A 27954-nucleotide genomic window follows, 5' to 3' on the forward strand; every position below is an offset into this window, starting at 1 on the left:
CCTTTTCCCCAGACACTCCCCCACAACCCTCAGTGCAAGGATTATAAGTTATGCCCTGGGGGCATATAAGGTTTTTATTGAAATCTTTGTTGTAGAAACTTGAAAAAGGGCTCATTCAATTTGAAATTCAAAGGGCTAGTACCCTTTTTAATAGACGAAAGTGATTTGAGGGCAACTACCCCTCCTCTCACGCCCACCGTTTCCCCAAACACATCCAATCAAAATTTTTAGATAGCCACTTTATTCAACGTAGTTGAAAGTTTTGGAAATTATAAATACATAAATACATAAAACATTCATAAAACCCGATTTTTCGATTTTGTGTTTTATGAGGCAGAAAATGAAAAAGTATCATGATATACAGCCTTACTGATCTGAACACATCGTCTGTAGACAGTTGAATTCTTCAAAAATGTTGAAGATTTAATTGGATGTGTTGCTTCACCCACCACACCTGCCTGAACTTGCGCTTATTTTTCTAGAATACCAGTTGATTTGCTCTAAAAAAATCCCATTTTGCTTTGGCTTGATATTCAGCGAGGCTGTAAATCGTAAATCGAGACTCTTAATCAAACTTTATTTATAGATATACACAATGTGAAAAAAATAATACCACTGTAAACTCATCACAGCATTAAGGCACATTTTATGACTTCCTCTGGTGAATCCAACTCTCACAACCCTTGCACTGAGGGCTATGAGGGGGTTATCATCCTAAAAGACCTAATTTCCAGAACTTTCAACTACGTTGAACAAAATGGATATCTCAAAATTATAATTCGATGTATTTGGGAAAATGGTGGTCGTGAGAGGGGCATTAGTCGCAGTCCAATCACTTTCAACTATTAAAAAAGGCACTAGGCCTTTCAATTTCCAATTAGATGAGCCCTTTTGTAGTATTTACGACAACACTTTCTATAAAAACTTTATATGCCCCAAGGGCATAACTTACAACCTTTGCTCTGAGTGCTGTGGGGGGTTGCCATCCTTAAAGACTTAATTTCAAAAATTTTCAACTACGTTGAACAAAATGACTATCTAAAAATTTTGATTGGATGTGTTTGGGGAAAAGGTAGGCGCGAGAGGGGGGTTAATTACCCTCAAGTCACTTTCGACTATTAAAAAGGGTACTATCCCTTTGAATTTCAAATCGATTGAGCCCTTTTTCAAATTTCTACAACAAGGATTTCAATAAAAACTTTATAGGCCTCCAGGTAATAAAATATCCCCCTTTCCCTGAGGGTTTTTGGGGAGTATCCTATTCAAAAATATTTTTTCTGTCTTAAAATTAACTACGCTGAACAAAATGGTTATCTCAAACTTTTGACTGGTTGTGTTTGGGGAAATAATGGGTGTGAGGGGGGGGGGCTTGCCCTCCATTCACTTTCGACTATTAAAAAGGGCACTAGCCCTTTGAATTTCTAATCGAATGAGCTTTCTTTGAAGTTTCTACGACAACACCTTCTATAAAAACCTTATATGCCCCCAGGGTATAACTTAAAACCCATGCCCTGAGGGCTGTGGGGGAGTGTCCTCCTCGAAAACATATTTTCTAAATGGAAATCAATTACGCTGAACAAAATGGCTATCTCAAAATTTTGATTGGATGTGTTTGGGGAAATGAAGGGCGTGGGAAACAACAACGCCTTCTATAAAATCCTTATATGCCCCAAGGGCATAACTTAAAACCCTTGCCCTGAGGGTTGTGGGAGAGTGTTCTCCTCAAAAACACATTTACAATCTGGAAATAAACTACGCTGAACAAAATGGCTATCTCAAAATTTTGATTGGATGTGTTTGGGGGAATGATGGGCGTGGGGGGAGCGGCTAGTTGCCCTCCAATCACTTTCGACTATTAAAAAGGGTACTAGCCCTTTGAATTTCCAATAGAATGAGCCTGTTTTGAAGTTTATACGACAACATATTCTATAAAAACCTTATATGCCCCAAGGGCATAACCTAAAACACTTGCCCTGAGGGTTGTGGGGGAGTGTCCTCCTCAAAAATATATTTTCTATCGGGAAATCAACTACACTGAACAAAATGGCTAACTCAAAATTTTTATTTGATGTGTTTGGGGGAATGAAGGGTGTGGGGAGGGGGCTAGTTGCCCTCCAATCACTTTCGACTATTAAAAAGGGCACTAGCTCTTTGAATTTCCAATCGAATGAGCATTTTTTGAAGTTCCTACGGCAATGCCTTCTATAAAACCTTATATGCATCCAGGACGTAACTTAAAACTCTTGCCCTGAGGGCTCTGGGGAAGTTTGCCCCTCAAAAACATATTTTCTATCTGGAAATCAACTACGCTGAACAAAATGGCTATCTCAAAATTTTGATTGGATGTGTTTGGGGAAATGATGGGCGTGCGCGGGGTAATTGCCCTCCAATCACTTTTGGCAATTAAAAAGGGCACCACCTCTTTGAATTTTTAATCGAATGAGCATTTTTTGAAGTTTCTACGACAACGCCTTCTATAAAAACCATATATGCCCCCAGGGCACAACTTAAAATCCTTGCCCTGAGGGTTGTGGGGGAGTGTGCTCCTCAAAAACACATTTTCAATCTGGAAATCAACTACGCTGAACAAAATGGCTATCTCAAAATTATGATTGGATGTGTTTGGAGTAATGATAGGCATGGAGGGGGGCACGTTGCCCTCTAATCACTTTCGACTATTAAAAAGGGTACTAGCCCTTAGAATTTCTAATAGAATGATGAACCTGTTTCGAAGTTTCTACGACAACGTATTCTATAAAAACCATATATGCCCCCAGGGCATAACTTAAAACCCTTGCCCTGAGGGTTGTGGGGGAGTGTGCTCCTCAAAAACACATTTCCAATCTGGAAATCAACTACGCTGAAAAGAATAGCTATCTCAAAGTCACTTTCGACCATTAAAAAGGGTTCTAGCCCTTTGAATTTCCAATCGAATGAGCCTGTTTTAAAGTTTCTACGACAACGTATTCTATAAAAACCTTATATGCCCCCAGGGCATAACTTAAAACCCTTGCCCTGAGGGTTGTGGGGGAGTGTCCTCCTCAAAAATATATTTCCTATTTGGAAATCAACTACGCTGAACAAAATAGCTATCTCAAAATTTTTTTTGGATGTGTTTTGGGGATTGCTGGGTGTGGGGGCGGGGGCTAGTTGCCCTCCAATCACTTTCGACTATTAAAAAGGGCACTAGCACTTTGAATTTCCAATCGAATGAGCATTTTTTGAAGTTTCTACAACAACACCTTCTATAAAAGCCTTATATACCACCAGGGCATAACTTAAAACCCTTGCCCTGAGGGTTGTGGGGGAGTGTCCGCCTCAAAAACACATTTTCTATCTGGAAATCAACTACGCTGAACAAAATGGTTATCTCAAAATTTCGATTGGATATGTTTGGGAGAATTATGGGCGTGGGGGGCTTGGTGCCCTCCAATCACTTTCGACTATTAAAAGGGTACTAGCCCTTTGAATTTCCAATCGAATGAGCCTGTTTTCAATTTTCTACGACAACTTTTTCAATATAAACCTTATATGCCCCCAGGGTATAACTTACAACCCTTGCCCTGAGGGCTCTGGGGGGAGTGTCCTCCTCAAAAATATATTTTTTATCTGGAAATTAACTACGCTGAACAAAATGGCTATCTCAAAATTTTGATTGGATGTGTTTGGGGAAATGATGGGCGTGCGCGGGGAGGGGGTAATTGCCCTCCAATCACTTTTGACAATTAAAAAGGGCACCATCTCTTTGAATTTTCAATCGAATGAGCATTTTTTGAAGTTTCTACGACAATGCCTTCTATAAAAACCTTATATGCCCCAAGGGCATAACTTAAAACCCTTGCCCTGAGGGTTGTGGGGGAGTGTGCTCCTCAAAAACACATTTTCTATCGGGAAATCAACTACGCTGAACAAAATGGATAACTGAAAATTTTGATTGGATGTGTTTGGTGGATTGATGGGCGGGGGGGGGGGACTAGTTGCCCTCCAATAACTTTCGACTATTAAAAAGGGTACTAGCCATTTGAATTTCCAATCGAATGATGAACCTGTTTCGAAGTTTCTACGACAACGTATTCTATAAAAACCATATATGCCCCCAGGGCATAACTTAAAACCCTTGCCCTGAGGGTTGTGGGGGAGTGTGCTCCTCAAAAACACATTTTCAATCTGGAAATCAACTACGCTGAAAAGAATAGCTATCTCAAAATTTTGATTGGATGTGTTTGGGGGACTGATGGGCATGGGGGGGGGGGCTAGTAGCCCTCCAATCACTTTCGACCATTAAAAAGGGTTCTAGCCCTTTGAATTTCCAATCGAATGAGCCTGTTTTAAAGTTTCTACGACAACGTATTCTATAAAAACCTTATATCCCCCCAGGGTATAACTTAAAACACTTGCCCTGAGGGTTGTGGGGGAGTGTCCTCCTCAAAAATACATTTCCTACTTGTAAATAAACTACGCTTAAAAACATACCTATCTCAAAATTTTGATTGGTTGTGTTGAGGTTAATGTTGGGTGTGGGGGCGGGGGCTAGTTGCCCTCCAATCACTTTCGACTATTAAAAAGGGCACTAGCTCATTGAATTTCCAACCGAATGAGCATTTTTTGAAGTTTCTAAAACAACGCCTTCTATAAAAACCTTATTTGCCCCCAGGGCATAACTTAAAACCCTTGCCCTGAGGGTTGTGGGGGAGTGTCCTCCTCAAAAACAAATTTTCAATCTGGAAATCAACTACGCTGAACAAAATGGCTATCTCAAAATTTTGATTGGATGTGTGTGGGAGAATTATGGGCGTGGGGGGCTTGGTGCCCTCCAATCACTTTCGACTATTAAAAGGGTACTAGCCCTTTGAATTTCAAATCGAATGAGCCTGTTTTGAAGTTTCTACGACAACGTATTCTGTATAAACCTTGTAATCCCCCACGGCATACCTTAAAATTCTTGCCCTGAGGGTGGTGGGGGAGTGTTACTCCAAAAATACATTTTATATCAGTAACTCACCTATGGGTACCGACATGGCACTCTCAAATCTGGTAGTGGATGTGTTTGGGGGAATGATGGGCGTGGGGGGGGGGCTGGTTGCCCTCCAATCACTTTCGACTATTAAAAAGGGCACTAGCTCTTTGAATTTCCAATCGAATGAGCTTTTTTTGAAGTTTCTACGACAACACCTTTAAAAACCTTATATGCCCCCAGGGTATAACTTAAAACCCTTGCCCTGAGGGCTGTGGGGGATTGTCCTCCTCAAGAACATATTTTCTATCTGGAAATCAACTACGCTTAACAAAATGGCTATCTCAAAATTTTGATTGGATTTGTTTGGGGGAATGATGGGCGTGGGAGGGGGGGGGGGGGGGTAATTGCCCTCCAATCACTTTCGACTATTAAAAAGAGCACTAGATCTTTGAATTTCGAATCGATTGATCATTTTTTGAAGTTTCTACGACAATACCTTCTATTAAGACTTTATATGCCCCCAGGGCACAACTTTCAACCCTTGCTCGAGGTTTGTGGGGCAATGAGCTCCTGAGAAACATATTTTCATTCTGAAAATCAGCTAAGCTAAAAAAAATCGCTATCTCAAAATTTTGATTGGATGTGTTTGGGGGAATGATGGGCGTGAGGGGGGGGGGGCTAGTGGCCCTCCAATAACTTTCGACTATTAAAAAGGGTACTAGCCCTTTGAATTTCCAATCGAATGATGAGCCTGTTTTGAAGTTTCTACGACAACGTATTCTATAAAAAACCTTACATGCCCCCAGGGCATAACTTAAAACCCTTGCCCTGAGGGTTGTGGGGGAGTGTCCTCCTCAATAACACATTTTCAATCTGGAAATCAACTACGCTGAACAAAATGGATATCTAAAAATTTTGATTGGACGTTTTTGGGGGAATGATGGGCGTGGGGGGGGGTAGTTACCCTCCAATAACTGTTGACTATTAAAAAAGGCACTATCCCTTTGAATTTCCAATAGATTGAGCATTTTTTGAAGTTTCTACGACAATGCCTTCTATAAGAACCATCCGTTCCTCCGGGGCATAACTTAAAAGTCTTGCACTGAGAGTTGTGGGGGAGTTTCCTCCTCAAAAATATATTTTCTACGTGGATATCAACCACGCTGAATCAAATGGCTATCTCGAAAATTTTATTGGATGTGTTTGGGGGAATGATAGGCGTGGGCGGGGGGGGCTTGTTACCCTCCAATAAATTCCGACTATTAATAAAGGGACTAGCCCATTGAATTTCCAAAAGAATGAGCATTTTTTTAAGTTTCTACGACAATACCTTCTATAAGAACCTTATGTTCCCTCAGGGCATATCTTACAAGCCTTGCCCTGAGGGTTGTGGGGGAGTGTCCGCCTCAAAAACACATTTTCAATCTGGAAATCAACTACGCTGAACAAAATGGCTATCTCAAAATTTTGATTGGATGTGTTTGGGAGAATTATGGGCGTGGGGGGCTTGGTGCCCTTCAATCACTTTCGACTATTAAAAGGGTACTAGCCCTTTGAATTTCCAATCGAATGAGCCAGTTTTGAAGTTTCTACGACAACGTATTCTATAAAAACCTTATATGCCCCCAGGGAATAACTTAAAACCCTTGCCCTGAGGGTGGTGGGGGAGTGTCCTCCTCGAAAATATATGTTCTATCTGAAAAACAACTACGCTGAACAACATGGATATCTCAAAATTTTGATTGGATGTGTTTGGGGGATTGATGGGCGTGGGGGGGGGGCTAGTTGTCCTCAAATTACTTTCGACTATTAAGAAGGGCACTAGCTCGTTCAATTTCCAATCAAATGAGCATTTTTTGAAGTTTCTATGACAATGCCTTGTATAAAAACCTTATATGCCCCCAGGGTATAACTTGAAACTCTTGCCCTGAGGGTTGAGGGGGAGTGTTCTTCTCAAAAACATATTTTCCATCTGAAAATCAACTACGCTGAATAAAATGGCTATCTCAAAATTTTGATTGGATGTGTATGGGGAATTGAAGGGCGTTGGAGGGGGGGGGGTAGTTGCCCTCCAATCACTTTTGGCTATTAAAAAGAGCACCACCTCTTTGAATTTACAATCGAATGATCATTTTTTGAAGTTTCTACGACAACGCCTTCTATAAAAACCATATATGCCCCCAGGGCATAACTTAAAACCCTTGCTCTGAGGGATGTGGGGGAGACTCCTCCTCAAAAACACATTTTCTATGTTGAAATCAACTACGCTGAACAAAATGGCTAACTCAAACCTTTGATTGGATATGTTTGGGGCAATGATGGGCGTGGGGGGGGCTAGTTGCCCTCCAATCACTTTTGACTATTAAAAAGGGCACTAGCTCTTTGAATTTCTAATCGAATGATGAGCCTGTTTTGAAGTTTCTACGACAACGTATTCTATAAAAACCTTATATGCCCCCAGGGCATAACTTAAAACCCTTGCCCTGAGGGTTGTGGGGGAGTGTCCTCCTCAATAACATATTTTCAATCTGTAAATCAACTACGCTGAACAAAATGGCTATATCAAAATTTTGATTGGACGTGTTTGGGGGAATGATGGGCGTGGGGGGGAGGGGGGTTAGTTGCCCTCCAATCACTTTCGACTATTAAAAAGGGTACTAGCCCTTTGAATTTCCAATCTAATGAGCCTGTTTTGAAGTTTTTATGACAACGTATTCTATAAAAACCTTATATGCCCCCGGGGCATAACTTAAAACCCTTGCCCTGAGGGTTGTGGGGTAGTGTCCTCCTCAAAAACATATTTTCTATCTGGAAATCAACTACGCTGAACAAAATAGCTATCTCAAAATTTTTATTGGATGTGTTTGGGTAAATGATGGGTGTGGAGGGGGGGGGGGCAAGTGCCCTCCAATCACTTTCGACTATTAAAAAGGGCACTAGCTCTTTGAATTTCCAATCGAATGAGCATTTTTTGAAGTTTCTACGACAACACCTTCTATAAAAACCTTATATGCCCCCAGGGCTTAACTTAAAACCCTTGTCCTGAGGGTTGTGGGGGAGTGTCCTCCTCAAAAACATGTTTTCTATGTAGAAATCAACTACACTGAACAAAATGGCTATCTCAAAATTCTGATTAGATATTTTTGGGGTAATAACGGGGTGAAGGTAGGGGGCTGGTTGCCCTACAATCACTTTCGACTATTAAAAAGGGCACCAGCCACTCCAATGTTCAATCGAATGAAGCCTTTTCGACGTTTCTACGACGACTCCTTTGATACGAAGTGCCCGGGTATGGAGAAAAAAAAACACATTGTGTCAACATCGTTCTTTACTTAGGCAGCGCAGGCGCAAAGCCTATGATTCAACTGTCTACTGACGATGTGTTCAGATCAGACAATGCTGTATATCATGACCCTTTTTCATTTTCTGCCTCATAAAACATAAAATCGAAAAAACTGGTTTTATAATGTTTTATGCATTTATGGCCAGGCATGTGGGGTTGGCGTTGCAATACATCCCATCAAACCCCCAACATTTTTCAAGAATTTGACTGTCTACTGACGATGTGTTCAGATCAGTCAAGGTTGTATATCATGACACTTTTTCATTTTCTGCCTCATAAAACACAAAATCGAAAAAACTGGTTTTACGAATGTTTGATGTATTTATGACCAGGCATGTGTGGTTGGCGTTGCAACACATCCCATCAATCCCCCAACATTTTTGAAGAATTCGACTGTCTACTGACGATGTGTTCAGATCAGTCAAGGCTGTATATCGTGACACTTTCATATTCTGCCTCATAACACACACAATCGAAAAAACTGGTTTTGTGAATATTTTATGTATTTATGGCCAGGCATGTGTGGTTGGCATTGCAACACATCTCATCAAATTCCCAACATTTTTGAAGAATTTGACTGTCTACTGACGATGCGTTCAGATCAGTCAAGGCCGTATATCATGATACTTTTTTCATTTTCTGCCTCATAAAACACAAAATCGAAAAAACTGGTTTTATGAATGATTGATGTATTTATGGCCAGGCATGTGTGGTTGGCGTTGCAACACATCCCATCAATCCCCCAACATTTTGGAAGAATTCGACTGTCTACTGACGATGTGTTCCGATCAGTCAAGGCTGTATATCGTGACACTTTCACTTTCTGCCTCATAAAACACACAATCGAAAAAACTGATTTTATGAATGTTTTATGTATTTATGGCCATTAATGTGTGGTTGGCATTGCAACACATCCCATCAAACCCCCAACATTTTTGAAGAATTCGGCTGTCTACTGACGATGTGTTCAGATCAGTCAAGGCTGTATATCATGACACTTTTTCATTTTCTGCCTCATAAAACACAAAATCGAAAAAAACTAGTTTTATGAATGTTTTATGTATTTATGGCCAGGCAGTTGTAATGGGCATGGCAACACATTCCATCAAAGCCCCAACAATTTTGAAGAATCCAACTGCCTATGGATGATGTATTCAAGTCAGACAAGGCTGTACGTCAGGATGCTGTTTTACTTTCTGCTTCATAAAACATATAATTCATCGGGGGCGGTATACAAGGGAGAAATAGGTGGATATTTTATCAAGTGAAAAAAAAATTTATGGGGACTACAAAGTTGGGAAAATTTTTTGGTACAGGTATGCCACATAGGGACTATTTCCTGTAATCTAATTATAAATTAATTTGGATTTAACGGTATGTCTTATTTTATAATTTTTATTGTTTTTTTTTTCGTGTTAACCAAGGCCCATAAAGGCTTTTAGTATTAATAAATAAAACATTACATCATGACAGGGAAACACGCAGCTTAAGATGGCTAAAATTTGTTCAGCAAAATAGAAAACAAATCACACACTGATTTTCAATTAATATATTTAAATAAATGCACTTTTTGTTTATAGTACGACTTCATATTTGCCATCACATCTGATAGTGACAAAAAAAGGAATAAGAAAGGATAATCTTAGAAATATAAAATGAAATGGAAAAAATCCAAATTGAATACAAAATATTCAGAGGTGAAGACGGCGAGGAAGAAGAAAAAGCCTTACTTGTCTTCGAGTTCTTTATATTCATCAGTTTCACTATCGTCACTATCGTCAGAATATAGTGCACCATTTCCAGGACGTCCAAGCATCAACCCATTTTCGGCCAGAAGGCCTGCTGCGTTACCGTATCCAGTATACTTGATGAAACGCCCGACTAAAATTCAATTAGGTATTAAAATACATTTTTTTCCCACTTAGAAATATAAAAATAGAGGATAAAATCTAATACAAGACGGAAAATTTAGGATGGAAAATCAGCAACTGACACCAAAGAGCTGGTCCTACTCCATTCATTGAACTATCAAGTCTTAAACTATGTCAATATAGAATTATCTGCAGTGATGGAAATTTGCGTGTCAGGTATCATTGAGAAGAGCCGCTGGCTTATTGGTATCTGACCCCAAATTCAACCATTGTTAAAGATGACATAACAGAACAACCGCAGAGGATGCTTTCCTAGTGTGAGAAAAGCGCACTCAATAATGGCTGAAAAACCTAATACTGAAAAAAATTTAAAAAAATCAGCTTCTAAACTATGCAAAATATAGAATTTATCCAAACAGCAATTGTAAATAACGATGAATAGTAGAAAATGAAACAAAAGATTTGCATCCGTACTAAACTCATCACAATCTACTGAATTCACGCATCTAAAGGGTCGGGAACAGCATAATTTTGCAAAATAAAAATATTCCCAAAATGTAAACGGAAAATTTAACGGAAACTTCAAATAAGCGAATTGAAATAATAGCGAATCCTAAAGTGTTGAAATATACAGCGCATGGTTCATACCCAAAATTATTATAACTTAGCGAATACACCCTTGTTATAATTGTACTTTTGCGCTGCAAATATAACATAACTGAGGCGGAATCCTGCCATGGCGTGTTCTACTGAAGTGCACGAGCACTGGAATAAAAATGTTCTAATTTTAATTCTTAAACGAACCTTAGATATTTTTACGAAGTAGAATCTAGAATTGATGTACTTACTTTAGAACATACGATACAACTAAAACAGAAATAATATGTGGCTTTACTAAAAAAAAAAAAAAAAAAAAAAAAACAGTTTTCGTAGCGCTAACCACAAGTCCTAGAAGTTTATAACCAAAAGTTAATGAGTCAAGATTTGCATGTGAATCAGAGACATAAAATAATCGTTTGCGTAACAAATCAAACTAAGATCGCAAGTGTCAATAAAATAATCACGGTTAATCATCATGGTCGCAGTAGTCGTAAGAATGTTAAACATACCAGGACTCAGAGTTAAACCTCGTCTGTGACCCCCTAATGTGATGGATAAGCCTTCAAAAATCCTTTTGAAGTTTGACCATAGCATAAGTAACCTTGTCTGAGACCCCTGATGAGATGAATACTTAAAGATCCTTTTCAATTTTGACCCTAACATAAGTAACGTTGTCTGAGACCCCTAATGAAATGAATAGGCCTAGTTAAAGATCCGTTTCAAGTTTGACCTTAACATAACTACGGCTGTATTAATATTAAAGCAACATAACTATACGGAGTGAACACCAAAATTAAGCGGACTTGAAAATACTTAAGGTTGAACTACTTGTATATCCACGCCACATAACTACATAGATTAACATAATCCTCAGCTTTTCTACGGATAATCTCAAATAGGTGATGAACAGACGCACAATTCAGGTGCTGCCGGAAACCAAGCTGTCTATAATACAACAGGTACTTAATGATTTATTCAGACAGAATTAGACTCTCCAGAACCTTACTAGAGACACCACAAACACTAAGGGAGCGGTAACTACTGCAAGAACTCACTCTTTTGCCTTTCTAAAACGTTTGGTATTGCAACAGTATAAAACAAAGTAGGTACTCAACCTATGTCAATACACAATTGAAATCAAAGGGTCAGATGATCGATCAGTAGTGCACTTGCACTTTGAAGGTGGTAAGGTGTGATGCCGTCTAGACTGGGGGGTTTTGCGGCACTTCTAAGCCGGATCACATGTACAATGTCACTTTCACAAGCAATTAGTACGTTACGTTTATTAAAGATATATATATATATATATATATATATATATATATATATATATATATATATATATATATATATATATATTATTATTATTATTATTCATTTATTGCCCGTCAAAAAAAGGTACAAAAGGTACAACGGAGTAATCACTAAAGAAAACAAAAAAGAAAAAAAAAGAAGAAAAAGAAGGACACAAACACACATTGAAAATTCAAACACATGACAAAAGAAAACTCTTCATTACATTAATACGAACAGTGACTATATGCATTACATTAATATAAAAAAACTATTGTGAACAAATTGTTGACCATGGATGATTAAACTTACTTTGAAAACGGGACAGAGATTTATTAATGCTAATATTAGGGTCAGATAGCTTATACAATTGAATAATTTTACGGTTTCTGTCCAAGGGAGCAAATGTAGAAGATATTTAGCAAATGTGAAGAAGATTGATCGTAGGTGCTTTTTATCTGTAGCTGTAAAGAATCTCCAGAAAGGAGCAATGTAAAGCAGATGAGGAAGGGCTGTGGCATTGTAAATGGATGCTAGAATATAACAGTTGAAATGTAGTTTGCTTTTTACGATTACAGCATAAGAAATGCTAATTTTTACGCTCAACGTGAGAAATCAGCAAACAACGTGTGTGGCCTATAGATGTGCCAATTGGGAGGCCTAGGTATGTAATATGTTCTGAGGGTTTAACACGAGAACCGTCCATATTTATAAGAGAAGTAGAGGGATTTCGCCAATTGAAAAGGATTACTTTGGATTTCTCAGGATTAAAAGACAGACCGATTTTTGAGTATTCATCTTTGAGGATTTTGAAATTCTCCTCAATGCGCTGGATCGTACGACTGAGATTCAGGATGTCATCAGCATAACAAATAAGAGACATATCGATTCTCCCAAGAATGCATGAAGGAAAACACTTTGCCTGAGCATCCAGGACACTATTATTGAACAGGGTTGGGGAAGTTATAGCTCCCTGTCTAGTCCCTTTCTTAACGAGGATCGGGTACTGAGGATTCACAAGCATATTCGAGGGAATCGAAGAGTTTGGCCTCACACGAGAATTAATGCAATTATAATTATAGAAGAGCCGACTGCAGGGAAAAACGGGATGGAAGTTTTAAACGCACTTTTAGATTCCTATATAAATCCCTGAGAACACGGACAACTGATGGGTTTATGCCTCGCCTTATGAAGAAGCATGGACAAATTGAATTAAGGAATCGAACGCACGTCTAACGTCATGTCCAGCGAGGATCATACTTTCTCCCAAAGATTCAGCGTCGGCGAGGGCAGTAAAAACTGCTGTAAGAGCATGAGAACAGCCAAGATTAGCCTGAAAACCGAACTGATGTGGGGGAACGTAACATTTCTGTCTTAACTCATCAATAAAAAGAAGCTCGATAAGTTTGCATGTCGTAGTAGATACGGTGATGGGACGGAAAGAGGAACATTGCAGCTCAGATTTCCCTTTTTTGGGAATAGGAGTCAGATCACCAATGCAGAACGAGGATGGAACAATACCTGTAACAAATATCATTCGCATGAGAAGGCTGAGGTGACGCACCAATAGATAACTTCCATTAATGATGTGTAGAGTGCTCACCTTATCTATCCCACAAGACGCTTTCTTTTAAGTTGGGAAATGGCTTTTATAACAGCGTCACAAGTAACAACAAAATCAAGGTCAGGAGATTCATCAATGAATTTGCAGAGCTCGTCACAAAATTGTGACTCTAAAAAAGGATCAGGCTCAGAAAATTCATTTGAAAAATGGGATATCCACTCGAACAAAGGAATATCATTCGGGTCTGGCAAATTGGAGGAGATATTACGAGGTAATAGCTTCCACAGAAGATCAGGTGAATTCCTGACCTTCTCGGAATAAAGTGTCTGCATTTTAGAGCGATGAAGGGCAAGTTCCTTAGCAAAACATTTTTTTGACACTTTTCTCAGTTCATTGACTATTCCTTGACGGGGGCATAGGCAATCTCTCCATAATTTGTACCAAAATTTAGCACGGTCACAAGCTTCAGACAGCGCTAGATTTCCTGACCACCCGGGAACTTGGGTACCAGCACATATTTTTTTAAGAGGAACTGCCCTTTTTTCAGCACACAAAAGTGCCTGGCAGATTTCCACGGAATATATATCAAGAGTTAATCTAACTTCATTAATGTCTTTATTAGAGGACTTTTGGAGAAGATGAAATGGAACCCAGATCTTGTATAGGATACTATCTGAAATTTCAATATACTAAGATGTGTCAATTCTATTCCAATCGCAGGAAGTATACCACTTGTGCCGGTGAACAGTATAAGCCTGTAACACTGGAATCTGAGAAGCTTCTCGTTTAAAACTAGAAGCAATAGGAAGATGGTCTGAAACTTGAAATTTGGAAACTAACTCAACACAAGGTATATCAAGGTTATATGACAAAACATGGTTAAGGTTAGATGTGCAAAAAGAAGAATGAATGTAAGTAAACTGAGCCGATTTCTGTTGAACTTTAAAATCATCACCAAATATTCCTAATAGTAAAGAAGCACGGATAGAAGCTGAAGACAACCCGTAATTTAAATCACAATTAAAATCACCTACGATCAAACACGGGATTTTCAGTTTAAGGACATCACGAAGACAAGAGCTAAGTTTACTAACTGCTAAAGCGAAATCTCTCTCCGAATCTTCATCATTGTAATCTGTGGGTAAATACACATTTATTATTACGCACTCAACTACTCGAACAGCTAAAAAACTATCACAAGAAAAGAAAACACTAGAATTAAGATTCGATGCTACATAAGTAGCAATACCACCGGAAGCTCTGCCTTTAGAAGCACTACGTTTAGCTGGAACCAAGAAAGTTTTGAAAGTGGCACTAATGTCAAGTAAACTAAGGCTGTGGTTGGTCAGGAAATGTTCCTGCAAACAAAGAATATCATGATTATGAAGTATATTTTCAAGAATAGGTCTTTTTTTTACAAGACCACCATTAATGTTCCAAGAGAGAAAACGAATATCCATTTATCTACTTAGCTGCCCTTTTATCGGTTCGAGCCTTGCCAGGGCATTTGATACTGTAACAGGTGTGATTAAACTCTTTACATGTAATGCAAAACATGTTCCGAACACATGGATTATCCCTGGTGGAAGAGTGCTCCGAGGAACCACAGCGAGAGCACAGTTCTGCGTTCTTACAATCAGCAGCAAAATGTCCTTGCTGATGGCATCTGAAACACCATCTAGGTATGAATATGAAATTCTGGACAGTTAACTTTTCTTAACCCACCTTCACAGAATTTTTCAGAAAAGAATCGAGATCACTCTGTTGTTCAAACTAAATCTTGTAGACGCGTGACTTGCCACACTGCAAAGCTTTGACACACTTTGGAATAATTTTCTCTAGATCTTTTTCATTCATTTCTGTCGGAACGCCTTTTATTACACCGCTGAAGGCGGGAGATTTAACAGAGGCTAAAAGGCCAGGTTGGAACTTTTTCATCTGGTCAGCAATAGAGGAGGCAGCGGGTTTACTTTTTACGACAATTTTCCATTCTGATGACGAACGTTTCACTTGTGAAATATCATTTGTAGCTTCAGGACATATTTTATCAATAAAATCTTTCCTTAATAGTAGAGATGAAAGATTGGACGGGCAATTTTTTAACACAACAGCATAGGTAGAAGGATTGAACTGGTCCTTGGTGCAAGACGACTGAGCGGAAGAGGACCAGGCAGAAGTTGCCTGTACTGCGAAATGTTGCTTATTTAGCTCAGACAAACTGTCAATTTTACGGGAAAGTTCATTCATGCGACAGGTTAATGTTGCAACGATCGCATCACTAATTGTTGGAATTTCACACGGTGAGTATATTACGAATTTCGGGATGTTACGTTTTTCTTTAGATGCCGTAGATAACCATTTACAAATGTCAAGGACATTTTTATCGTCTTTTTGGCATCTAATTAAACGTGTTCCAATTTCTAGCGCCTGATGTAAAACCTCCTTTGCCTTTAGAATGGTTTCATGACTGAAAAAGCTTGTCAACTTAGCGATTAAAGTTTCTACTTTGATACCATCGATCATCGATCGAGAAATAAAATTCAATATTGGATTTAAAATAATATCCGAGTCGTCCATTATTTCATAATTGCACTTACGGTAATAACATTCAATAGAAAAAAATCCACTCCAAATCAATGCCAAAAACCGTCGCCAATATAAACTCAATCCAATCAAGCAGGCAGTGACGTCACAGTGGAGTTATAGCGTTGTAGTCCGAGAAATTGTTTTCAAGGTCACTGAATTAATGAGATTTCAAAATCTAAACATATAATCTCACACTGAATCTAAGTCAGTAATTGCAATCACTTACATTCCTTATGAAATATACTTGGGTTGCGCAATAAATAATCCTTTTTTTCACTTACAAATGCTATTTATTTGGATAGATGTTAAAAGCACAGGAGCTGAACAAGAACTGAACATCTCTATATATATATATATAGAGATGGTGCTGCTAGCGCTATTACAGCTGCTTTTGCGCCACTCTAGTTTAGCTTGTTTGTGTGGAGTTCTCAACTGTTTTTGATGGTGCATTTTTTCAAAAAATTGTCCTCCCTAACTTTTCTAAGTGCAATCATAATAACCTTTACCCATCAAAAAGAATGTTTGAGAAGACTTAATTCATTTCAACTGACTACAGCGACATCTAATTTTGATTCATATAGATGGTGCTGCTAAACTCTAGTTTAACTTGTTTGTGTGGAGTTCTCAACTGTTTTTGATGGTGCATTCTTTCAAAGAATTGGCCTCCCTAGATTTACTTATTGCAATCATGATGACTTTTGCCTGTCAGAAAAAATGTTTAAGAAGAGCTAATTCATTTCAACTGACTATAACGCCATTTACATTTGTCAGTGTGCGGTTTTTTGGATTACTCAAACGGTCACCAGAGGACTCCCTGCTTGTGGTGCTTAAAAAAAGCGCAGACGGCGTGCAAAGAGAGGCGGGCGGCAAAACAGACAGACGGCCATACCCGTTCATGTTTCTGAGGAACGTCTTTCTGACCGGAGGACGGCTGTATGTGAACCAAGGACTCTTGTAAAAATAAGATGTTTGCAAAGGTACGAAATTCCTCCCACTCTTTCTCCATCACAGCTGCAGCCGATCTTACCGTGTTCCTCTGATGAACTTCCCCCGCTATTACGTCCTGAACAGTTATCAGCTCAGGCAAAGCTTCCGAATTTCATTCTGTGTAATGCCCGATCCTTAACAAATAAAGTTGACGAGATGGAGATACTGCTGAGAGGAGTGAGTGTTCCTATTACCGCAGTTACCGAATGCTGGGATATCACTGAGGAAATGGGTAGAATAAAATGCTACACTAGCTATTTCAACACTCGCCGTGATAGAGGCTTGAGTAGAACAGGTGGTGGCGTTGGTGTCTATATACTCGCAATGACATTTCATTTAAGCTATTAAATATACCCACAGATTCGTGTCGTAAAGTTGTCTGGGTAGGGCACAAGCAATCCAGGCTATCAAAAAAGTGACCACGTTTTATAATCACACACGTTTATTACCAACAGAGTGCAAAAAATAATAAAATGCTCATCAGCTGTTCTCAGACGTATATCGACACACTACGTTGTACCCAGGACTAGCCCTCCTTCATAATATCTATAAATTTTAACAAGATAAACAGACAAATGGTCTATATTGTCCTTTATCTGAAACAGGTAATTACCATTGCTACATCTCATAAGTGCGGGACTCTAGACCTAATTTTTACAAACATGAGTGACAATTATTACTCCCCTCGGTCGTTAGGTCCTCTCCAGAGTTAAGATAATTATGTAATTCTCTGGCAAGCCAAAAATAACCAACCGAACCCAAAGAGAACCAAAGTGACTATTAGTCCGCTTAACTCTCAATCAATCTGCGATTTCGGTCGGTGGATCGGGACTTACTGCTTCGACGACCTGTGTTCTATAGTAAACCTGAATAGCAAAGTTCAGCACTTTAGCTCTCTTCTGTTAGAGATGTTTCACAAGTTTTTTCCCACTAAAGTTGTAGTGGTGAGTCCGATAAGCCATGGATCACAAGCGATCTCAAACAAATGATCAAGATGAGGTGCAAGCTGCACAGTTCCGGACAAATAGCCGTGGCGACGAAACTTAGAAATCGAATCGTGGCCGTCAATCGTTTCAAGCGAAGAAATTATGTTCGGGAAAAGGTAGTACCCCTTCTCCAAAGTAGCAGTCGGAAGTGGCATTCCACAGTGAAACAAATGACTGGCAAGTCAGCTAACAGTGAGCTGAAAATACCCAAGCCTGACGGATCCCAAATGAGCTCTTCAGACGTAAACGAGTTCTTTGCTGGCATTTGTGACACCTACTCCTCAATTACAGACGCCAAACTTGTTGATCTCTTAGTCGATAGTAAAACTGACGAAATAAAACAGTTTACCCAATTTGCTGTTTTTAAAGAACTCAAAAAACTAAAACCGATTTGCTCTTCATACCCTGGTGAGTTGCCGGTCAAACTTATTCGCGAATATGCCTTGTTTTTAGCCAAACCATTGGCATCGATCATCAATCAGTGCTTCAGTGAACAAACCTTTCCCGATACTTGGAAGCGAGCATATGTTCGCGTAATACCCAAAGTTAAAGGACCTAAGACATGTGATCAGTTAAGACCTATTTCGATCACACCGAACTTTGCTAAAGTTGCAGAATCTTTCATATATCGTGAACTTCTCACAGACATTTCATCGTCACTTGACCCCTTCCAGTATGGTAGCCTGAAGGGATGCAGCACGTCTGTTTATTTAGTACGGCCTTATCACCTAGTAGGTGAATGGTTAGAGTGTGGAAGTTCGTTTGTAGATTTACTTCTGGTAGACCACCGAAAGGCATTTGATTTGATTAAGCACCCTCTTGCCGCCCAGAATCTCAGGTCAATGGGTGCCCGTAAGCACATCCTCCAATTAGTAATTGTTTTCTTACGTCACAGGTATCAAAAAGTGTACGCCCTTTTTCCCGGTGATATTGAATCGGAATGGGTGGAAATTACATGTGGCGTCCCACAAGGTACCAAATTAGCAGCTCTTCTTTTCCTGGCTGTTATCAACTATGTACTTTCTGACTTTTGACGATCGTTTTAAATTCGTCGATGATTTGTCTGCGCTTCTTAAATACCACGTAAAGGATTCACAAGCTGTAGCCCAGTTCGACCCAAATTTTTTCGATTAGTTTAAATCACAATGTACTGCGGACAATCTTCAAATTAATGAGAATAAATCAAAGGTTTTGAGGTTCAACCCATTTAAACGCGATTTTACCTACCCCGCGACTTCGTTCCCTTCTGCTTCGTGTGCGACTATCTTGGGTGTCACCTTTAGTGTGGACTGTTCGTTCTCTATTCATGTACAAGAGCTAGTTAAGAAGGGACATTATGCTATGCGGACACTGGTAGCGATGTGTCGCCTAGGTTTTCCAGTGTATCAGCTGAAAACAGCGTACCTCACTTTTATTCGACTCATCCTTGAATATGCGTATCCCATCTGGGGCCCACAAGTTCATCACATAGATTAATTAAGTGATGATTTGGAGGGGATCCAGAAACGAGCTGTAAAGATCATTCTTTGCGACAAATATGTAGATTACAGCTCCGCTCTGAAGTCACTTGAAATACCAAGCCTTCGCGATCGCCGTTTTCAGCTGAGGATTCGTTTTGGCCAGTTTTTATTGTCTAGTCCAGTACATAGGACAATATTACCACCTAAAATGCCCGTCCGCGCAAATACCAGAAGCAAAAGCAAACTTATGCCCGTCTCGTGCCGTACAAACAGACTTAGTAACTCCTTTGTTCCTTTTTTTACAAGTGCTTTTAATAAAATGTGGAGGAGTGTTTTCATGTATAACAGTTTTCATGTAAAAAACAGCGCCTTTTAGTGCATTTCTTTTAGTGTGTCTATGACAGCTGTTTTCATTAAAATGATTCTGATTCTGATATATATATATTAGGTTATTGAAAATATATGTATTGTATGAATGCACATATATGATTACCTTCAAAAGGGGTGCGCAATGAGAAGTCCGCTTGATTTATGACTGAAACACTTGAATTAAGTAATTGGATATGTTAAAGAAATACATCGGCCAGTTCACTGTCTCGGCAAACCCTATTTTTAACATTTTGACACCCTCTTGCTAATAATACAAAATTAACATTTCTCCTGTTCAATGATCTCTCTAACTTGGTTCATTTTTGTTCCCCCTTCTCTTCTTTTTCCAGAGGTATCGAGCTAACGTTAGTAGAAAACCAAAAAAAAGTTAATCCAAAGCGACGTTTTTAGGTATAATATCCTGTTTCAGAAACTTTCAGAAGCGAAAGAGATCAGACACGAGCAGACAACAATTTTCCTCAATTCAGACCCTGAAAAGGTCCAAACTGACCACGGACAATAGATTATAAGGTGGCATATAACGTGGTGGCACATAGTCTTCCTTAGTATTTAAAAATGAAATTTTAAAAATGAAATGAAAGTTTATCCAGGTTATAACTTAATGCTTTCCATAAGTTGATGGGGCTAATGTATGATACTATATTTACTGTTTCAGAGTCAATATGACTCACCGTAGCTCTAAAATTGGGTCGGATAAAATCACAGCATTGTAACAACTACAGCAATACCTCAGCTTATAAACTTAGCTCAAGGATGCCTTAAAAATTGAGATTTTTAGGCGCGTAGAAACGCCGATGCTTGAAAATGACAAAAAAGGACTTGTTTATTTTAATGCAAAGCCCTACATATATATAATATAACAGTTAATTAAGACTTCATAAAATCAAAGTTATTTCACAAAATTAAAAACTTTAAGTGATCCGTTTTTGTATAATGAATTAGCAGATAGTTTATTCAAAAGTGTAAGGTCATAAACAAAAAGATACTAGAAACACCAGAAACCAGAAGACCAGAAACAAGAAATCGGAGTGTCACACTTCTGAAATATTTGATAACTACTAGCTCAACTACTATTATCAAGACAGATTTTAAATAATTTAACTTTTCTAAACACAGTATGCTGAACAGACTTTTAGTCTTTTTTTCCTTTAGATACAACCCTCGTAATTGTAATATGTCAAATAAATTTTGAGATATCCATAAAGAGCATGTTACAACCTTCAAAATATCTAACCCTCAAATTTATAAGTCCTGGAGCTAGTGTCAACAAATAAATATCAACGCCATCTAGCGTATGGCAACACTTGGCATTGTTTCAGAAGTAATAATAAGAATAATTAAATTAATTAGTTTAATTGGTAAAATTTGGGTAGAAATAGGTGTCTGATCTCACTTCCTGAGAAAAAAAAACGATTACAAAGCCAAATGTCGCCAAATGCTGGATGGGGTTGATAGTTTTTTTTTTCGACACTAACACCAGTTTTCACTCATAAAAGTTACCCATTCTTTTTTATGAAAACTGTAATAAAGAAGTTTCTGTAGAAAGACCAGGCGAATCAATATAATCAAATACTTTCGCAATATGCAAGAAGACGGCTAAAGTGTTCCGATTATTATGAACACCATCATTTAAAGTTAATAACAAATCATATACAACTAGATCAGTTGACTTCCCCGTTTAAAACCCATACTGAAAATATTAAATATGTTACTCTGATATTAATAATCTTATATTCGAAGATCAATTGCTTTATCAAATTTTTTACTACAAGACTTTAGCTACATCCAAAAAAAAGGCCACAGCATTCTGACTGTTACCAAGACTGCCACTTAAAGTTAACCACAAATCATATGAAGCTAAGGCAGTAAAAATATTCTTTTAAAATTCATATTAATGAGTTTTATACATATTATTCTCATGTAAATAATTAGATATGCAAAAGATAGGTTGCTTTCTCGAAATATTCATTAAACAGATAGAAGTGAAATGCCTCTAAACCTATCATCTATAGAGTTTTCAGCACTTTTATGGGCAGGATTAATAGTCACGACAGATACTACAATTTTTACTTTAAAATCTCACAAAGATTTCGGACCCACCTCATCATTTGCTAGCAATTTGGTTTTACTATTAAAAATAGGTATAAAATAGCTTTAGATCAGATATGCAACATTATCTGCTTTATTTCGCTTTTTATTTTTACATTTTTTATTTTACTAGATTAAAATAGATGGCCCGAGGTATAGTCTGCCTAAAAAGGCGCAAAATCTCGCTTGGTATCTATAGCGTCATTGGTTTTCGTTAGGATTCTGTTGGTTTTGGATATATTATATTCTTTCAGGGACGTTTTTTCGGGGGGGGGGAGGCAACTGTCGCCATCTAGTCGATTTTGAAAAATACCTTTTCGGTGTATTTTCGCTTAATTTATTTTAGAAAAAACAACAAAGTTGCTACTCTTACTCAGGTTTTGAAACATTCTCCGCCCCCCCCCCTCCTCGTTTTCCAGCATTTACATTAATTGACGCCCCTGCAAATTTTATAATTAAAAGATCTAAAGCCGAACTGGCTAGCCCTGACAAAAACAAAGAAATGAATACAAAGATGACAAACGGGGTCACACTTCATCCCCATGTAGGTATGAATTCATGTAGGTATGAGTTTCTCAACACAACTTTCCCCATCTAATTTGTTCACTTCTATGGAATCAGTGTGATGAAACATGAAGTCAGGCTCGTAGACTTGAGCTCAAGAAAAACCAAAATAACTACTCATCTAAGTTTTCGATAGTAAAGAGGAATAAAAATTATCCAATTTGATTTAGAATAAGCATAAGATTTACTCTATTGTGATTTATCTTGAGCGTTCTGTGGCCTTTGGAATTTGTAGCACCCTTACTCAGTCCAAGCTTCTCCAAGGCTCCAAAACGTTAAACCTGAGCACGTAAACTTCACAAAGTAAACGGTAATTTGAGATAGAACTTAAAACAATAATAATTCGGGAATTCATGTTCAATTCACTTGTGCAAGGTTTCACAGTCGCTTAACCAATAAGCAAACATCGACATTGACTTTTTTTAAGGCAGAAAAGGGGTCATTCCAGTGTATCGTACCAAAATAAAAGATTCCAGAAATGAAAAACAATAAAAAGCTCACCATTCTCTTTACATAAGACAAAAAGTAATTGAGCCGAGACTTGAGACACTTGAGTCCTGGAAGCCGCAGTCATCCTCTTCACCAGCTTATTTCTCAGGCTATTGCCCATCTCTGGTCTTTCTGTAATTTCGGATTTCATTGGTGGCAAGACAACTGATCTTACATGTTTCCTCACAGCGGAATGAGCTTTACAAATTATACAAAAAAACGTGAGTATCGGAGCTAGTTCTTCGACAGACCTTGCTGGCTCCTGAAAACAAAAAGTAAACGAGTTTATTAGCAGCAGCCATGGCTAAGATCATTACAAAAAGGAGAGAGGAGATGGAGGGAGAAAGAGAGAGAATAATAAATTATTTCTCCTTCTTAAGTATATTACGACCTATTCACATATAATACTACCACTACTACTAACAGCTCACCGCAGCACCAAGCCACCCGAGGCCAACACAGCTATGCACGCCCCTCCTCCATGCCTATCTATCCAAAACCTCCCTCTTTAAAACCTTCCAGGAAGTTCTCATTTCCCTTAAATCTTTCTTTATGGCATTATCCCACCCTAACCGCGGACGACCTGCTTCCGTTTAGCCCTAGACTGTTGGCCGAAAAGGAAAATTTTTGGCAATTTGTCATCCTTCATCCGCAGAACGTGCCCTAGCCATCTCATCCTTTCTCTTTTTATAGCCCTAGAAAGCGGGATTGAACAACACTTTTTCGTACAGTCTACTGTTTGAAAAATGGTCAGTCACCAGGGTACCCAGAACAATCCGTAGGCAATTTCTCTGGAAAACATCTAGCAAATCTTCATCCGTCTTTCGAAGTGTCCATGATTCAAAACCATACTTGACCACTGTCATCACTGTAGCTTCCAATATTCTAATCTTGGTTACGTTTTACGTGTAAAACGTAAGGAGGGAGAAGAACAATTGAGAGGAAAATTGTAGCCTGAAAACAACCTGCTTATTACTCCCTATAACCCTGACCTCTGAACATCCGTGATAATGACCAAACAATTAATCAGTGTTTAAACTACTAACTAGCAGAAATTTCAGTGAGCCCTTTCAGATGAGCCCTTTGAGCCCTACTTCAGATAATAAATAGAAAAAAAACAGAAAATTAATTAAAAGCCCACCAAAAACTTGGCATATTGAATAAACAATGGCCACAGAATGGCAGCATAATTATAAACAGGATTGAATACACATAACGAAAATAACCTTAAAATAATTTTGGGAAATACGAATTAAGAAGAATAAAAATTCAGAAATACTCACAGAGTCTAATTTTTGATTCAATAAATCAAGAGTAACATCGATTCCTCTCATATCATATTTTATTTCTTCTTCGCTATCATCAATCATGTATAACTGATACATGTTGATGGTGGGTATGTTTGTTAGTAAGTTGACCACGTGACTGAAAAAAAACATTCCGAGGTGAAGTAAAGGCAAAGTAATTAAAATGTTAATATACAGAACACCTAAGCTGGTTTATCATTTTTTTTTTGTTCTTTTTAGTAGAAACATATTATGAATCTGATTCGTGCTTAAATGGACACTAAGCTCAGCAAGACTCCAGTTATATTAGTCCATTTACACAAGAAAAAAAAGACAGGTAATCATTTTAAAATTACTTTTTATTCAATGATTGAATTCCTAGAACTCATGTAAATAAACCAAGAATGGTGAATTTCTTAATTTAACAGAAATCTAATTACAAATTTTCTGAGGCAGAAAGTCTGATTTGATGTCAGAACTGTCTCTTAACATACATCGAAACTGACCGAGACTGTGGCTAAAAATTTGAAAAAAAATGAAAAACTAACATAATTTGAAAAATTACGTTATAATTTGAAACAATTTTTAGTATGTATTGTAATAGTATAACGTGTCGTAGCACAGTGCATTGATGCTCTCCTCGACAATGCAGGGCCCAGGGTTTGATCCCCGTCGCAGCAAGATTGGGCGACAAGCTCGCTACTGGTCCCTGTAAAAAGACTCAGCAACTGAAACGTCGATTTGACGCCATATGCACCAACAATGGCTCTCAAGTATCTTAATCCTTTTTTACTGTATTAGTTTTATTCAAAATTATTTAGTTTGTTTCTTGGTGCCTTCCCTTTCTGCTTTAAAAAGTAGCATTTGATAATGAGTGAAACTTAAAACTTGATTTATACACATTTCCAATTATTTTACATGAAAATATAAAACCAAAAAAACAAAATAAGAGAAGAAAATAATGAAAATTCTCAATAAGTGAAAGCACAAAAAACAAGGCAGAAATGCAGGTATTTCAGCAACGACCTCCGTCAACCACCTTAGCAACAACAAAAAAGTCGAAACTAGACAAAGGGTACCGTAATAAACGATTTACATAGCATAAAAGACAAACTATGCTTAAAATAGAGATATTGGTATATTTAAATAGCGCTATAATAGAAGTCCTTGAAGCGAGTCCTGGTGTCGCTGGTTATTGAGTTTGGAACGCAGGTCAGTGATATAACTTTATCAGCTCAGCCAAAGTCGACCCAGCTCTAAATAGGTACCTTTTTAAAAATACCTCTATTTTATAATAGAAGTACAATAAGAATTGAAAAAAAAAGTTTTAGACCAGAACAGTTTTGATTTTTCATTCACAGTATTGTGGAAATGATGCGAATCGCGTTGTTCAGAATTAGTACCATGTAAAAAAAAAAAAAAAAATAGAGAAAAAACAAATCTGAAGTAGGAGGAAATCCTGCAAAATTTCCAACAAAACTCTTGTTCTATGATGAAGGGACAGAAATAATATAAACAATCCGATTTTCATGCCACAATTTTCCCAGAAGGAGTCCCTTGGACACAGCCCTGAGGTAGAAATCTACCCACTATGTGTATGTTATACTAGTGTAGAGAGTCATTCCCTTAAACATACATATACTCTTTGGTTTCCATGAATTTCTAAGGCTCTATGGAAGGTCTGTAGGCTCCACGAGCGACGTTATTATGACGGCGAGACGATGCCGAGCGATGTTATGACGTCATTATGACTAACGACGATGAAATTGCATTGATAATCATACAGATGTACTGTATATTGTCCAGAGATTCCTCGGGGCAGGCATGTAATTTGCTTTTGGAGCTTTGCATGCGTGCAAAAAGTTTGATGAAGTTTGTGCTAAATGTTTGAGAAAACATATGTGATCAACATGTGGCAGAGTAGGACCTCTTTACAACTTGAAATGATTTTAGTACATAGGATTAATAGTAAAGGAAGATTTTGTATCAGGACTCAACATTGCACATTAGATAGAATTTTGATGCACATGCGTTTTTAATAGCAAAGGTAATTCTCTATCAAGACCCAGCACGAATATAAAAGGGAATGAACATACAAATATGAACATAAAAGAGAATTAAAACATGAATATAAAATCAAATTCTATATGTATCAGCAATGCATATTAGGCAGAACTTTAATGCATATAAGTTTTTACCGGTAGCTGTATTCCATATAGTATTAGGCAGAATTTTGATGCCCATGATTTTTAATGGCGAAGGAAATTCTTTATCAAGACCCTGTACTGCACACTAGGTGCAATTTTATTGCATAAAACAGAGAAGGTAATTCTAGGTGGAGTCAGTGCTGCCCTTTTGGCCGAACTTCAATGGATGTTGATCTAGGGGAAATCACAATTTTATATCAAGACAAGGCACTGGATATTAGGTACAATTTTATTACACATGAATAGTCAACTTCAGCTGCAATTCTGCGTTAATAGAGTACTGCACACCATATAGAACTTATTATGCATGAATTTTCAACTGCAAAGGTAACTTTAGATGTGGACTAGCGCTAAACATTCGGCAGAACTTTGAAATTTCTTGACGAAGACAAGTTTAATACCAAGATCCAGCACTGCACATTAGGCAATTAGGCACATTAACATTGCACATACAAGGGAGTTTTTAACGGTTACAGTATTTCCATATCTGAACCAAGCTGTATTTTAGGCAGAAATTTAAGAAACATGATTATTTTGACTGCAAAGAAAATTCTATTTAAAGACCAATCACTTTAAGTTAGGCAGACGTATGATTCCTTAACGGCAAAAGAAATTATACATTACCAGGACCCAGTGTTGCATATACTGATGAGTCAAGAATATGTAAACAATTAGGCCTGTGTTCTGCTTAACATTGATTAAAATGCATTTTAATAAGTAGTCAATTCCGGTGGACATTCTGCTGACTGACTGGGTGTTATATTTTCTGAGCACGTCATCATAGCTCAGCGACAAGGAGTCTCTCTAATATACGGGAGGTCGAGACCCAAAAATGGGTTGATTTTTCATCGACAATTTCCATGATATGCATTTGCCAATATTTACAAGAGTTGGAAAGAGTTTGTCGCCGGTTAAAACTGTAACACAAAGAGGATAGGGAAGACGTTGAAAAATAAAAAAATTGAAGCCTAAAACACACCTGTTTGTGTTTTCAGGTTCTCCCTCCTCCCTTCCTCTTATGGTGCCTGTTTACATCCATGTTTATGACTGTAATCACAAAAATTTATCTGCTCACCTTTTTACTTCATGTTCTTTTGTCTTCTTTTGACAAGTCTGGAGTAGAATCACTTTTAAAGTAGATACTAGACGACAAAGCTCTGGATCTTTTACAGAAGAATCAATCCAGAAGGTGATATTGAAAAGTAACTTCAGTATTTCACTTATTAAATCCGCTTCAACTTCCTAAAATTAAAACTTGCATAAAAAACTTCTTTCTTTGAAAA

At 38.0% G+C, this 27954-nt stretch overlaps 1 protein-coding gene across 1 annotated transcript in view; it reads right to left on the bottom strand.

Annotated features, from left to right (window-relative positions):
• Positions 1-27954, bottom strand: part of ric8a (ric8 guanine nucleotide exchange factor A) — a 102797-nt gene that overhangs the window by 27354 nt on the left and 47489 nt on the right. The window contains exons 6-9 of the mRNA XM_089105089.1: positions 27747-27913; positions 24462-24603; positions 23191-23440; positions 10031-10181 (exon numbers count right to left, since the gene is read on the bottom strand). Coding sequence (XP_088961215.1) covers positions 10031-10181; positions 23191-23440; positions 24462-24603; positions 27747-27913 — 710 coding nt within the window. The remainder of the gene's footprint in view (positions 1-10030; positions 10182-23190; positions 23441-24461; positions 24604-27746; positions 27914-27954) is intronic.

This window comes from Artemia sp. Qi Xiang Cuo, chromosome 19 (assembly GCF_049724085.1).
Source record: "Artemia sp. Qi Xiang Cuo chromosome 19, ASM4972408v1, whole genome shotgun sequence".
In the NCBI taxonomy this organism is placed as follows: Eukaryota; Metazoa; Arthropoda; class Branchiopoda; order Anostraca; family Artemiidae; genus Artemia; species Artemia sp. Qi Xiang Cuo.